At 45.5% G+C, this 15,669-nt stretch overlaps 1 protein-coding gene and 1 long non-coding RNA gene across 5 annotated transcripts in view; one reads left to right on the forward strand and one right to left on the reverse strand.

Annotated features, from left to right (window-relative positions):
- Nucleotides 1–15,645, reverse strand: part of LOC127165321 (uncharacterized) — a 57,038-nt gene extending 41,393 nt beyond the window's left edge. For all 4 annotated transcript variants that reach the window (XR_007827766.1, XR_007827763.1, XR_007827764.1 and 1 more), the window contains exon 1: nt 14,578–15,645. This is a non-coding gene — a long non-coding RNA (uncharacterized LOC127165321). The remainder of the gene's footprint in view (nt 1–14,577) is intronic.
- Nucleotides 1,031–3,024, forward strand: june (JunE proto-oncogene, AP-1 transcription factor subunit). The gene is made up of 2 exons (XM_051109793.1): nt 1,031–1,363; nt 1,843–3,024. Exon 2 carries the CDS (start codon nt 1,967–1,969, stop codon nt 2,996–2,998), a length of 1,032 nt encoding a protein of 343 aa, XP_050965750.1. The 5' UTR covers nt 1,031–1,363; nt 1,843–1,966; the 3' UTR covers nt 2,999–3,024.
- Nucleotides 15,646–15,669: the final 24 nt, after the last annotated feature.

Genomic DNA, 15,669 nt, shown 5'->3' on the forward strand with positions numbered 1-15,669 from the left:
CAGCGCTCTGATGGGCTCCTGACCCGCGGCCAGCTCTTCTATCTGGACCTGGAGCCGCCGGAGGCCAACCGACCTACACTAGTCCTGTTCTGATCGCTGTAACCTCCCACCCGACTTACCTACGAGCAAGGTGTGGGCTAATCTCTAAAAACAGACGTGTGGAGGTCGTGTTATCTGTGGAGGACAGCAGAGCCAGTGTCTGTGTGAATGTGATCCGTGTGAACGCAGACTACTTTTCCACAATGTGTGTGTTTATTCAGCAGGTGCTTTTGCGCAAAGCGATTTCCAAATGATGCACATCACAGGCAATTTGTGGCAAGGGCCATGACGTTCATACACAAGGCCATGTTCAAAGTCGACGCTTCAGCTAAAGTAGAGAGAAAAAAAGTTAAATTGGGTAAATAGCCAAAAGAAAGCATCCAAATGGAATGATGAGCAAATCACAGAAAAATGAACCTATCCAGTGTTTTTTCTGTTCGTAATGAAATATACCGAGCACACTTTTTCTCAATTCTTTTTCTTTTCTTTTTTCCCCATGAGATGTTGTTTGAGATGGACAGGAGCATCCAAACAGAATGATGAGCAAATCACAGAACAGTGTTTTTTTCTGTTCGTAATGAAATCTACTGAGCACTCTTTTTTTTTTCTTCATTTTTGAGACGGACAGGAGTTTCACTTGCATGCTTTTTTAATGTCTACGTTCCTGAAACACTTAACTGCTAATTCTGTTTGACTGTGGTTTTGACTGAATTTTCCGTTTGTTGTGTAATAAACGAATTGAAAAACTGCTGGAGAAAGTCCATTCCTGTCGAATGCAGATGGCATTTTGGTTGACATTTAGCAAGCTTACGCGTCATATGTAGCGCATATGCATACAGCAGCGGTCTTCCCGTGGTCACGTGACCCTCGAAACGACGCGAACGCGGGCTGAACATCGCACAGGCGCGGCGGTCGGCGGCGCTCGAGCGGCCAATAGACGCGAGCGGGAGGAGGCGCGTCTGACTGTCATGCTAGTTTCAGGAACTGGAGAGAAGAACAGAAGGGCGTGTGTTATTAATAATCAGCCAGGCAGAAAGTCCCACAGTCGTTCTGACAGCGAGCAGACGAGGAAACGCAGCGCTCCGGAGAGGACGCGTTGACGCGCGCTGTTCATGAGCTGCGCTTGATTCATCGCTTGTCACAGTGCGGTGCGTGGGTTACACATCTGCGCTCGATGCTGTTTTATGTCGTTTTACAGCGTGACTAATCGGAGCTTTGACGCAGTGGATTGTTTCGTGGGAACGTTCCTCTCATCTCATCTGATGTGATCCGCGCCGATCGATCCGCGACTGGCTTTTCCTCACATTATATCGACCTACACACAGTAAGTGACACGATCCGCCTGCTTATTCACGGGACTCGAAACGAGCGTGAGCTTTGGGATTTTGGCAGGGGATTTTTCTAACGACCATGTGCTGAAATGAATAAGAACGAGTAAGAGAAGCGGTCAGCTGTGTTTGGACGAAGCCCAGGAAAGTCAGCAGTGAGTCGTTATTGACGGGAAGAAGTCGAACTGTAACGAGGCTTCCTGGTTTCGTCGTTTTAATGACACTCTGATCGTGTAGAGCCAATTAGTTTGACGTCTGTGCGAATCGCTGAGGCGAAACATGAGCGTGTGCGTGTGTAAGTTTAGATGTGTGTGTTGAGATTGAACGCTGGCTTATCGGTCACGTAGACTTTCTGAAATACATAAACATTCACTGTATCAACGTCAACCTTGTCACGTTGCAGTCATAGCTTACTTCGGTGTCCACTGATTGATTTGCCCTCACCTTTCGTTTTTGTATTTCTGCCCTTTCCTAGGTTGAAAGCGGACTCCTTTGACTCCTGTTTTCACCGTGGACCGAGCAGATGGCTGAAAACGCAGAGCTCAGATAATTTCTAGCCGTATTATTATGTCTTGTGAGGAATCCGTCTTGCTGTTTCAATGACGGGTAAGATGGAAACGCCCTTCTACCACGATGATAGCGTTCCAAACTTTGGGCAAATTCCAGATTACGATCGATACCAAGGCCACAAGATTATGAGCAAGAAGAGCAACATGCCGCACGGTTTCTCCAGCGGCGTGGGAAACGCCTCGAGCCTCAAGATGCTGCAGGGACAGGCCGCGGGCAACAGCACCGTCAGCCCGAACGGCCTCGGCATGAGCGCCAATCCCAACGGCTCGCTCATGTCCTCGTCAGACATGAACCTCCTGAAGCTGTCCTCTCCGGATCTGGAGCACCTGATTATCCAGTCTAACCAGGGACTGGTTACTACAAGCCCGGCTCCCAACGCGTCGGCTAATCCCTTCATGTACCGAAACCAGGCCACGAACGAGCAGGAGGGATTCGCCGACGGCTTCGTCAAAGCCCTGGCCGACCTGCACAAGCAGAACCAGCTGGTCGGCGCCCCCATGTCGCCCACTTCCTCCATCCAGGGGTCCTACCAGAGGAACCTGATGTCGAGCGCCGACATGCCCATTTACACCAACCTGAGCAGCTACAACCCCAACCAGCTGCCGTCGGCGTACCCCGGCGGGCAGATCGCCTACGCGTCGGCGGCCCACGCCTCGGCGCACGGCGGCCAGGGCCACCACCCCCAGGGACGGGGCCTGGACGCGCCGCAGACGGTGCCCGAGGTCCCGCACCCGCCCGGCGGCGACCCGGCCAGCTCGCCGCCCTCGCTGTCCCCCATCGACCTGGAGACCCAGGAGAGAATCAAGGCGGAGCGCAAGAAGCTCCGGAACCGCATCGCCGCCTCCAAGTGCCGCAAGAGGAAGCTGGAGAGGATCTCGCGGCTGGAGGAGAAGGTCAAGGTGCTGAAGACGCAGAACTCGGACCTGGCCTCCACCGCCAGCATCCTGAGAGAGCAGGTGGCTCAGCTCAAACAGAAAGTTATGAATCATGTCACTAATGGCTGCCAGATAGCCGTCAGCTCAGCCAGCATGGCCAAAAGCGGGGAGAGCACCAGCTGCTGAAACCACGAGACGCGCGCACGCACGAACGAGGGTTTTTTTGTTATGACTTGTCTTTATCTCCTGGCCGCGCTCTCACGCCCATTCTCTGTCTCTGTCAACCCCGTCTCACTTCTGCGGAGAAGGGGCGAGACGGGGGAAGACCCGTGCGGGGGGGGTGCTCTACGGTGCTCTCCGCCCGTCCGACTCTTCGGGAACGTCCTCCCTGACAAACCCACGGTACGGAGGGCGCCCTTTTGCCTGACGAAAAGGCCAAAGTGACAGGGATGCGAACGCACTGCGGGTGGGATGGTCATAAAGGGAACAAAAACTCGCGTAGGAATTCTGCACTTGAATACTTTTCTCTTTTTTTCCTGCTAGAGGAGGACTTCACACCCCGGCTCTTTCTCTTCAGGCAGATGAAAACTTTGCTCGACTTTCTTTTCTTTATAATCGGTGTCTCCTTCACCTGACGGACAAACTTTATATGTTTTAGGGTTTGTGTTTATAAAATTGTTGAACAACATGCACTATTATGCAAGCGTTCTCCAAAGCACCCGACGGAAGAGAACCGATCCCTTTATGCCGCTTTGAGATGTCGCCTGTATTCTGACGTGTTTCGAGTGGAAATCTCTTGGTTTAATCTGTCACCTTGTTTCAATAACAACATTACAGCATATGTTTGTTTTTGTTAGTTGGTTTGATATTGTGCAATTTGTGAATATGAGGAAAAAATATTTTATACAAACCGAGACTTTTTCAGAAGTATTACATTACTGTTTGATATGGAAACATTACGAGCGAAGAGACATCTGCGGATAAAGGATTGTGTGGTACTGTGCAAAACTTTAAACGGTACCTTTTTGAGTTGGGAGTTTCCTGAGCATTCCGAGACCTTTTGCACTGTAATCTCCCGCCGGGAGATGCGTTCTAATAATGGGTTGATCGTGTGTTTTTGCCATTATCTAATGAGTATTAATGCTGTGTTAACCTAACAGAGTAACAGTGTGGAAAAGCTACTCTGGACTAAAGAAATGGGATGATGCACCAAGTCAAGAGTCGAAACTGAACGACAACAAAAGGGCTTTTGATCAATAGTATTTTGCATTTTTTATTTTATTTTTTGCCTGTATCTTATTTTATTATGATTTTTTTTCTAAATGAATTATGAAGCAATTTTATTTATACAGAATTTGTATTTATGTTGTTTTCTGAGGGGAGGAAAAATACGGTTGGAATACTAGTGTCCTGTTGACACGTTATTTTTTTGGAAACTACACGATTGCACATAAATCAGAAACATTAAATGATGTGTAATATTTATCTTCTGTGTATAGCATGACAGTTTGAACTATAACTACAACTATGTTTCTAGTAGACGAAAAATAATAAACGAACGCAATTCTGTAAGATCGTTGCTGACGGCACCCAGACATCGACTGACAGAAGCCAGCGCTCTACTGCGGACGTCAGAGCGACTCGATGAAGTAAGGAGCTTCGCGCCGCGGCGATAAAGGACTCGTAGGAGGCCTGTTTTTGTGAAAAGCGTACATGCGATAAAGAATCCTGTACGTCTGCCAGTGTTGCTACTCAGAGTTGCTGTTCGATGCCTTTCCTACAGCTCATGGAGATGCAGATTATTTTATTTATATATCTATATCCACTTGGAGGTGATTCATAGGGAGACCTGAGACAGGTACTAGAACTGTCAAATAACCTTGTGCAACAAGAAGATATTTATTTTTTGAAACTTGAATAAGGTTTTTGATGTCACAAACGTATTGTATTTTTGTACAAAAATTGTTTTGAACGTTTTTGTTTAAGAATAGTGTGTGTACAGTACCTACTGTATTGCTTTGTATCATTCCGAATGCTTTATTTATTGAAGTGGTTTTACTGAGCAGCGTGGTGTTGTTTTATTTGAGCTCGGCTCCAAGCGTTTCTGTGTTGCTGGTTTGTGTTCGTACACGCCTACTGTTGGTACATTTGTCCACCGAGTGCTCGACTTTTTCCACTGGCATCAAGTGAAAGTCCTTGATTTGTTCCTGGTCGTTCTGTGTTCCTCTATTTTAACCCTGACTATTTTAGGCCTGTTGTCGTGTTTTTGGTTGTTTCGCGGGACTGTGCGGCTGTGTTTTGATCCAACTCTAAAGACTGATTGCATCGTTCGTTTTTTCAAAACAAGAAACCTTTTGACAGGCCACGAGGTCTTTCTTTACCACGTGTCGTATATACATATGTGCTGAAGAACGAAAATACTTTGTCGAATGAGTTTACTCTGTTTACCCTGCCGAAGGCGGCTTGTGTGACGATGATCTCGCTCATCGATCCCGAATCTGACACGACTGAGCATTTCAAGTCAAAGATGAAGTTTGACGACGAATGCGTTACAGCAGAACGCCGTGCGCGGAACAGCGTCATAATATTTTTACGGCCAGTTCCGGAGCCTCGTTTACCGTTTTTCACAAAGACTTGAGCGACTGGTGGTCAAACGCGGGCCGACGGGAACGTGTGACTAAGGGGCGACTTGCCTCGCTGTGTTACGGGCTGGTTTATTTGCTTCTAAATAACATGCGGTCTTTAAATGCTGTTCATTGTTCCCTTGTTTTCTTTTTTTATCAACAATAAAGAGGAGTAGGTTTCTGAACACTTGTCTTGCTCATGTCATGTCTTTAACTGAGTTTGTGTGTGTGTGTGTGTGTGTGTGTGTGTGTTTTAGAGCAGAGCAGTACACCTACAGACCAATACACGAGCAGCTTCACACACATTCTAATCTGGCATATGAGAAATGACACGACAGTCTGGGCAAAAGTCATTAGTCAGTTGTCTTAACAAGGGTCATAAACATGTTTTGTGCCTCTGCCAGGTCCTGTAACTACGGGCTTGTATGAGAAGCGCAGCCGTCCAGTCATCCGCCGCACAGCCGCCCACCCTCCGTGTCACAGCCTTTCCCATAAAGATGAGCGGCACTTCCAGTAAAGCACAAGGAACGGCCGTCTGGGTCATTGTGAAAGTAAAAGTCACAGCTGAGGAGTTGTAGGGGAATCTCTGCTACCGTGAGCACACGGTGCATCTCGCCACCTAACAAGAAACTGACCCGGGTCTCGGATCCCGCTGGGCCACTCGTTCGAAGAGCGGCCGACAGCTGCGACGAAGCGCTTAAACGCAAACCAGACAAACAAACCTCAACGACAGCTTCTAAATGCGATTTATATTTTTATATATTTGCTGAATGCTGATACTTTACAAAGCCATGTCTTCAGGCTGCAAGTCAACAAAATAAGTTTTGCTCTCCAGGTTTGCTGGCGTGTTCGTGTTCTTCCTCCGAGTTATGCGGATGCTCGGTCTTTCGGGAATGACTAACTCTCAACTTCCGCCCACCTTGCTTCCCACACAGCGGCAGGAAAAGCGGGTTTGGGTCAAAGACTTCCGTCCATTCTCAGCCTGTTGAAGCCTGTTCAGATTCGCCGCAGACTCACAGACCTGACATCATCCCAAAAGAGGGACAATCATTTATAAAATACAAAGACTTTCTGTGAAGTCATGTCTTACGTAAGGCCGTAGTTGATGTTTGTACCGATTTATTTCTAAAATAGCAATCCTACAAAGAAATGACTGCTTGTTGACACCGTGTGTAACGCCTGTCATCACTGAAACGGTTTGGCAGATAGGAGAGTCAAGAATTCCAGGGCAGAACTGTGTTTTTTTTTTTTTTTTTTTTTTTATGCATTCTGATTACGAGTCATTACAGTATCAGTGCAGCTTCACAACACAAGAACACAAGAGAGAAAGCAAGATCGGTGTCCTGAAATATTTGCTTTGGGAGGGTGCGGGTGTGTAATCAAGGTTGCAACATGTGAGTAGGAGGGACACACCCCCTCTTGTGTGTGTGTGTGTGTGTGTGTGTGTGTGTTTCTGAGACCAGAGTCCTTTAATAAAACATGAGAATGGAATCGAGAGCCATTAGATCCACACGCAATCGCCGTGATCGCCACATGCGCGCGCTGCTATTTCAGGTGAACACTCCCGCATCGCCTTGGCAACAGCCGTTGTCTTGACACGCTCGAGCCCGCCGAAGATCTCTGAACCGTGAACTGTAGCGAAGAGGAAATTGCCACCACAACACTGTCCTACATCCACACATTTCTGCTTCTTATTGTGCAGTCACAGAACAAGAGGACCGTCCTCCTGTAAATATAACTTCCTGTAACTGCTAGATGAAACCATGATTACAGCATCTGGAGGTATTTCCCCTCCCGTATCCCACTTCTCAGAGAAATTCAGTTTTCTCCGTATCATTAATCATAGTTCAGAAGAACCACGAGCCTGTCTACTGTATGCCGTGTCATTCTGAAATAGCTCTGATGCACGAAACGCTCTTTACTTCCCCGTCGTGAGCGTTCATCATCACAGATAAGTTAGTTGATTATTACAGATCAACACAGACTCTCGAGGGAGATTTATGACCGCGTTACCCGTGACTGATAAGACCACAGCGCTTCTCAACCTTTCTCACTCAAAGTACCCCAATTATCCAGAACAACCCCTTGTATGATATTCCGTTTCGTTTTTTATTAATATATCATCAGATGAACCACAATTCACTTTGTGATTCCAAAACTTCCTAGAAATGTGAGTTCCTCCTCCCCATGAACAGCACATACAGAGAGGAGGAAGATCAAATATTTTTAATGAATCATTTTATGTTTTACCGTATCATTTTATTGATCTTGAAGTTTGCTGAGAGCCGCTGCTCTGTCCCTGCACATTTTGTAGGTCTCCCTTATCAGACACACCCAATTCAGGTCTTTCAGTCTCTACGGACGAGCTGATAATCTGAATCAGGTGTGTTAGATGAGGGAAACATGCAAAATGTCCAGGGCAGGGGGGCCTCCGGGACAGGTTCGAAAAGCCCCGCTCTAGAGGGATTCATTGCTCTTCGTTTCTGATGCACATGGCCGTATTCACACGTACCTGAAATGACCACATACTGTCCAAATGATACAACAGTCACCTTCACAGCATCGCTGTTGCTAAGACTTAAGATATGAGACTGCATCCTCACTGCATTAACATCTCAAATATTATCTTGTTTTCGCAACAGCTTTTTCTAGCGTCGTTCCAGCACCGGTTCAGAGCTCTCTCTAGCTCTCGACACACATAATCCACAGCGATTTCCACCATCGTGCCCCGGGGCTTGAAAAAACACTGCGACTTCGAGGCACAGAAGAGAACTCAGGGAAAGAAGCAGAAGAAGATGTTCGCTAGAAGCGACGGGACGCCTGGAGAGAAGCCATCGTCTAATGAGAGCTGAAGAGTTCATCCGGGTGACGCGCAGCGGCCTAGCACACTCTGCAGATATATTGCATTTCAAGAAATATTCTGAAAGGTAAGATGCGAGGAGGTGACATTTCCGAATATTCGCTATGTAACGAAATACCTCATGTAAATTGACATGCTACAATTACGACTTAATTCTTAATTTCTCCCATTCATACACAATTAAAAAAGTCTCTCGAAGTGAAACTCGGGCTCATTTGTTGACCTTTTGACCCTCACTTGTGGATCTGTTTATTCAGATACACGTCTCATTTGGTCCACCACGGATCGCGTTTCTCACTTTGCTTTCTTTTTTATTGATGGGGAAAGTGATTATTATGGTGCTCAAATATCCTCTAAGGTGAACCAGACGTCCAAACTCTGAATGCAGTTTTGCTCTGGTCATATTCGAATAATGGAGCGTGCCTGTTGAACATTTTAAACTGATTGACCTGATTGTTTTAGACTAATTGTTTAATGTGACATGATTTGATTTAATAGAGTGCAATTTAAGGCTCCTCCGTGCCAGATTTTTCATACTGACAGAGTGACCTACTCTTTCAACACTGAAATACAGCCCCGACTAGCCACACCAAAGCGAAGGAGCGTGTTAGACGCAGTTTTTGCCGCGTCAGTGACTGTTTATGGCTGTTCCGGCGCGGGACCGAGAGGTTTCATCAGAGGAGTCTGCCGAGGCGATATTCCTAAGAAGCTCTAATCTGAGATCTAATCCGATTGGTCATGCTGAAAAGTATTAGCCCTATGAAAAGCATCCTGAAGGAAACGCAAAGATAAATCAAGGTCACTTTGGTCTGGCCGTGCTGGTTTCGGCTTGGTTCCACCCAAAGCGTTTGACATCACACCTCAGGCAGGCTTGTGTACATATAACAGGGCTTTCCGTTAAACTCGAATAACCTGTAGGATTCGTGAGGGCATTAACGACTCATTAACATTTTTCTGTGTCATTTCAGATCTTTTTTTAGTAGGACAGGCTTAACACCAAGTCAAACACAAATCAGCGTTCTACTCCGTGAGAATTAAGAAACCAAACGAACGCACGAGCGGCACGGGCGATGGGGTCCGGGGTCGGTTCGGCTGCCGTTTCGCTGGTGGCAGCTCCGCTTTACATGCCTCACACCGTTTACTCGATCGACGCTCGCGCTTTAATCCTGCTAACGGGACGTGCTGTTTTGGAAAGCGAGCCTAGAAAACATGTTAAATCACAGAGCCGTGGCAGCAAACCTCTTTGAAATGTGAAACAGGCGACCGGCGCTTCCATTTGTTTTTACAGTATTGATTTCATCGGGTCTCCAACGATTACCTCACGCTGGAGGGGTCGCGCTCTCCTGATGAGAGCATCGCTTTTAATGCTAGCGCAGCCCTGTGTTACATTTATCCAAATATTTTCCCGGTATCCATGAGAACCATTCTGACGAAAGATGAGATTGAGCTAGCGAGGGGTTTAACAGAAAGACCTTTAGCTCTCATCTCACATAGAGCCACTTATTCTATTAAAGAAAGCCAAACAGTAATAGATTACTTTGAAGCCTTTTTTTGACAAGCACTAAATCTGTTTCCAAATGTTAGACATCAAACAACAACTGAAAACAAGTTTGTTTCTGATGGAAAAGCCAGCATAAACAGCAGCTGAAACCGAAAGTGATTTTAAAGCGTAATCCTGACACTTTTTTTCTTGAATGCAGTGCAGTGAGAAAAACACTAACATGACACACGACATCCTGCTCCGTATGATGCGTTACGTCGTCTCAGTGAAGCGGCGTCGACTCCTTGGCACAGACTCGTGCTGTTCCGCGGCGTCCCGTATAACCCCACACATCCATTGTGACATCACTGCGCGATTATTTGGCACAGGGCTTGATGCCTGTGTAATGTGTAATGGAATAAATCGCCCTTGTGCTGGCCGCAGCGCGCAAAAACACATCTGAAAGCTGTTATCAGCAACAATGACATCAGCCGCCTGGGCCTGAGCCGTGCTGAGCTCATTTTCTCAGAGTCCACTCGCTTGTGTGTGTGTGTGTGTGTGTGTGTGTGTGTGTGGCGTAAAACTCTTTTGTCAGTATTAAGAAAATATAGTGGTGTCACATTGATGAATATGATGCTAAAATGCTAAAATACAGTTCAACGACAACAGACGTATTTAAGGCAGACACGATGATCGACAGACTACAGCAGTTCACAGGTTAAAGTAATAAAATCATTTTGTACGTATTTGACGATCAATTGAAATCATTTATCTAATGGTTGTTATTGTTACGCCACACAAACATCATATGGAGCTCATAAAACACTGGCTGATCTCAGTTCAGAGAACAACAGCACTGCGAGCAAAGAAAAGGGGCAGCTTTAGAAAATGTAGAGCTTAATTGTTCACAGTACCGTTCGTTATCAGTACGTTCAAGAATACGCCTTCTACGCGTTTTGTCGAAATCGATAAATGCACATTCTCTATAAGGAAGCTTACGTCATTGAAACGGCGCACCGTCTCGCTGCTCTGGAAAGAAAAGACAGTAAATGATGACCTTCTGGCAAATTCTTGCTATTACAAGATTGCAACGTGTATTTGAACCCCATAAGAGTCACCCAGACAAGCCCACAGACACCCGCAGGTGCTCATTACGGCTGGGCGAGGTGACGAGCGCTGATTACAGTAACGCGACCAGACAACAACACAATCGTATGTGCGTCTGTTCGACATACAGAACCCAGCGTGCTTCACAAAAACTCGTCTCCTTTCTAATTACTTTTATTCTAATTTGAAATGTGTTTGCCTTGAAGCCAGGAGAATGTTGTTGCTAATCAAATTAAGCATTTTAAAAAATCTTTGCCAGCCTCAAATGTGCTGCGAGCGCCTGAAGCGCAGACAGACACAGGAAATGCTCGTTACTGGCTCGTGCGTCTGGATTCGTTCAGCCCAAATAGACGCCATTTCACCACCAGCAGTTCAGAGGGATTTACGGCGTGTCGATGCGTGTTTTCAGCCTCTATTATCTTTCATCTCGTGTGGTAGGCCTGAATTCGCAGGTCTCATGCAGATGAAGGGTAAAACCCTGTTCCCACAACCCTGAAAAAATGACTGTGCTGCTACTGTAACTTACTCAGTCCTCACTACTAGTACTAGAGCGGACTGATGGTGATGTGATGAAGAATCCAACTAGTTCATCAGATCAGATGTAAAAATACCTCGTGCACACGTGCAGTGCCATGATGAGTGTGTTTTATTGCTGTTGATTTAACACCATTCATTCGGTACAATTACCTGTTAAAAAAAGAACATGTTAAAGTCCCTGTCGGTAATCTGACACCGATGCGGTGTCTGATGAACTTGATGCAGGACGACTGACTGGGTAATGAAGCCTATCAGAATGCAGTTATATGAGCTGAATATTCAAGATACGAGAGCAAGAAATCACCCTCGTATATTTATGTCATATGATATAGTTTAGCAATGTGACACCAGCAAGAGAGCTGCTTTTCCCAATATTTGCACCATTGCAAATGTGAAATTGATTTATGCAACAGTTAACAGTAAACAAGAAGTTAAGATTGGGTTACATTTTCGACACTACATGTCTGTTTTGCTCAGATTTCGCAACAAAAATCTTTCCAATCAAAGTCACAGCAGAACTGCCGAGCTTCTCCGATCGACACGCGTCGGTGATTCGTTAGTGAATGAATCCGCGGTTTGAACTAATCGAGCAAGTCAGTGATTCATAAAGACAGTCACTGGGACCGTCCCAGTACTCACACTTGTGGTCTTTGCGTTTGACCGCTCTTCTACTTACATGACGTATTTTCTGTATTTGGCCGAAGCGTTCAAGTGGACGTGAAGACCGCGAGTATGCGTAGAACTGTTGATTATCCATTGACACGCATCGACAACATGTTTTCACACCGCTTCATTTACACATTTTGTGCATTTAACACTTTGCACCGTAAAAATACATTTCTACATTTCTGTTTAATAGTCCCTATAAATGTGCTGCTTCAGATGAAGTCAACAAGTTGCAAATGTTTTACAAAACACACAATCATCTCTGCACCAGTAACATGTGCAACACTTTACGTTTTACACAAATTATATGAAATATGTGATTAAATTAATTACACTGCAATGTCTTTCTTGACATCTTGCGATTTCGGGTCACGTGATTTCCTGAACACGATGAATGATGGGATACGCTTGTCCTCAAATACGGCTCTGATGCGCTATAGACAGAGACATTCTGCATTATCAGACCCGAGACAATCGAATACTTCCTGAAGTTGAATAAAAATATTTCTTTTGAAAGCTACTTTTTTTGTGATGTCAATTCAATGCAGTAATGGCTTTAAATGATTTGATCAAATCTTTGTTAAAAATCTCTTCTGTCATATATCAGCTTTATTTTCGTGTCATCAAGGCAAAAACTACAATTACAAAACTACAGTTTTCATATTTTCTCCAGTTCTGAATGCTGAACGATGTGCACGTGTCTAGGTTTTGTTCAGAATTCATGTAATGCACATGTAAACGTGAATGTGAATCAGATCGCAGAGTTCAAGGTTCCTATAAACAGAACTTTCCGAGTCAGATTCGATTTATTAGTGCGTGTAAACCTTCCGACAGAGACATAAGGGGGGGAAACGCCTACCTAGCAACCATCCAGAACACCCTAGCAACTGCACAGCCATATGCTAAAACCAGTCCTAACCACCTAGCAACGATATCACAGATGCAACGTTCTCATATGTTCTCAAATACTTTAAATCAAAACAGGAAATGACCTCTTGCAATGATGCACACACAATGGAGAGTCTGAAGAAGACATCAAGCTTGAGGTTAACATAGGAACATAAAATGTCATCAAACAAATGCAGCTGACAGAAGCTAGAAAACCCCAGAGATTCATCTCCACACAATTTCCTATTGAGGATCTGCGAACGGCGAGATTGGGCTGAGTGCGTCTTGAGAAGCAGGGAAGCAGTTAAAGGAGTGGGCGTTCTGTCAAACGCGCTTCTGGATCCCAACAGCAGCAGCGCATCTCCATGGCCACGGGCCAATCAATCAAACCACGTTCGTGTGCATCGCAGTCGCTCGTGCAGCACACACACGCGGCGACTTCAGCACAGGTTCGATAAAGGCCCGAAACGCCGCCAGACGTGCTGACTCTCCCTCGTGTGTTTCATGCAGATCTCGTTCTAATTGGAGACGCAGATCGACGCTGTCGACCGACGGCAGCAGAATCGGCCCGTGATATCTTAGACCGCCGGGCCTCCGCTTCCCCAGCAGCTTTCTCAGAACTGCTGGTATCTGCACACCAACACGGCCGCGCTCCGCTCGAGCGTCTGACAGTAATAGCTGCCATTTGAAAGCCTTATCTGCTGTAATTCCTGGTGTAGGTGGGTATTACTGTAATTAGATGTCAATAGAGACATGCGAATATATGAGACACTGAAATAGCCCCGGTGAGAAGCCAAGCGTCCTAATTTCCACACTTTGATTTCAAACGATGTGGATTTGGAGACTTTGTACATTTTTAGTTCCGATTAAAAACGGTGCGCAAAGGAAGTACTTGGAAAGAACGCGGTCTCACGAGCGTGTGTTTATGCCCGCGGGAAACCGCTCCACACACTTCAGATACAAGCGTGTCATGAATTTTGGATCGGGCTTAAATAGTCACTTCTTTGTGACTTTTGCTCGACTCGGTGCTCCGTTTCTAGCGCGTTTATGTGAAATACACATTTAATGAGCTGTGAATTCTATAACCAGTCTAATCCATTTCATATGAAGTGTCCTATGGTGTCATGAAGCAGAATCCATAAATCTGGACGGGGCTTCGGCGGGCCTACAGATCGAGACTACGAAGCAGAATACAGGCTTTTGTGATGCTTTACTGCCCTCTCGTGGCACAACAGACCACAGACGCTTCATCAGTCACTCACAAGATTCATCATAATGAAAGTTTACTCTCATCAGGGTGTCATTTGAGAAGAGTGTATAAAAGCCTTGTGCAGAATCACTCACAGCATGTTCACAGCGAGACATTTTCTTATTTGAACCCACTTTTTGATAAAACTGGAATGATCCACATATAATAATAAGATGAACTGAATTAATTTTTCCGAGAGAGAGAGAGAGAGAGAGAGAGAGAGCATTAAACTGCGTTGCCAGCGCGACAAACAACACACATCTGTGTCAAAGCACTGAAACAAACAGCTGAAATGCTTGTTATGACTGTAAGCCAAGTTGCCAAGTTGTTTCATAAGTGTAAAAGCTGACATACCTTACTACACGCTTTCACTGAAGGGTTAGAAATCACGCACACGCAGGTATAGCGTGTGCTGGAGCTGCTGCAGGTCTCACTATCGTTTCATGTGAGTAAACAAAGCGTCTACTATCTGTCACATGCATCACAACTCACCAGGTTTCCTGTTCTAGTGTGTGTCTCTCTTTCCTGTTTACGCCACAAACACAAACCCACCACGTACGGTACGACGCACCTCTGCACATAATAAAGCGCAACACAACACGTTACTCAGTGATGCTGGAGCCGTTTCTACTCGCAATCCAAATGATGTTCAGAATGAAGCTGCACCTCTCCCAAAAACATCTGTGTGCTCCAGTCACAGATCTGAACGAATGGATCGTTTTGGAACGTTTCTCCTCAAAAAAGTAATTTAAAGCAATGCAGCAATGAAGCTGACAACTTCTGCCCTATCCCTGGTGAAAAAAACAGCATATGCTGGTAGGTAGGCATGTTTTGATGCTGGTTTAAGATGGTCCTTGATCAGCAGCATGACCAACTTAAACCAGCATCAAAAACTACCAACCAGCATATGCTGTTTTCAAACCCACTAATATGCACTTACCCACTAATTTTTGTAAAAAAAAAAAACATCATATCCATGTCTGACAACACAATGAAAGAACTTTTGTTTTTGGCTGAAATAGCCCTCTAAGATATTAGCCAAAATACTGACAACATACATATTAACGAAGGGCCTGAAAACAAGTGCTGCGTATATGCCGTATAAGCCCGGGGGCCATAATGACGGAGTTCATCTGCACACAGATGAGGACATGACGGATGGGACTCTCCTGTCCTGTAGAAAAGTTCCGAATGCCCAGTCTGTATGTGGCTCTGTGAGACTTCTCCACTGACTCACTATATTAGCAAATGTACGTGACAGGATAATGACACCTCATTCATTATCCATAGGCACTTTTTAAGATATCCAGAGAATAGCATCTGCGTGTAAGGGAGCATAATTATTAACATGTGTATGTTGAAACCTCCCGCGCTCCTGACTGGTTCGATCGGTATTAATATCAGCACATATCAGCCTCGCTGACAAATTTCTTCCCCGTCGTCGCT

The sequence above is a fragment of the Labeo rohita genome, chromosome 5 (genome assembly GCF_022985175.1).
Source record: "Labeo rohita strain BAU-BD-2019 chromosome 5, IGBB_LRoh.1.0, whole genome shotgun sequence".
NCBI lineage: Eukaryota > Metazoa > Chordata > Actinopteri > Cypriniformes > Cyprinidae > Labeo > Labeo rohita.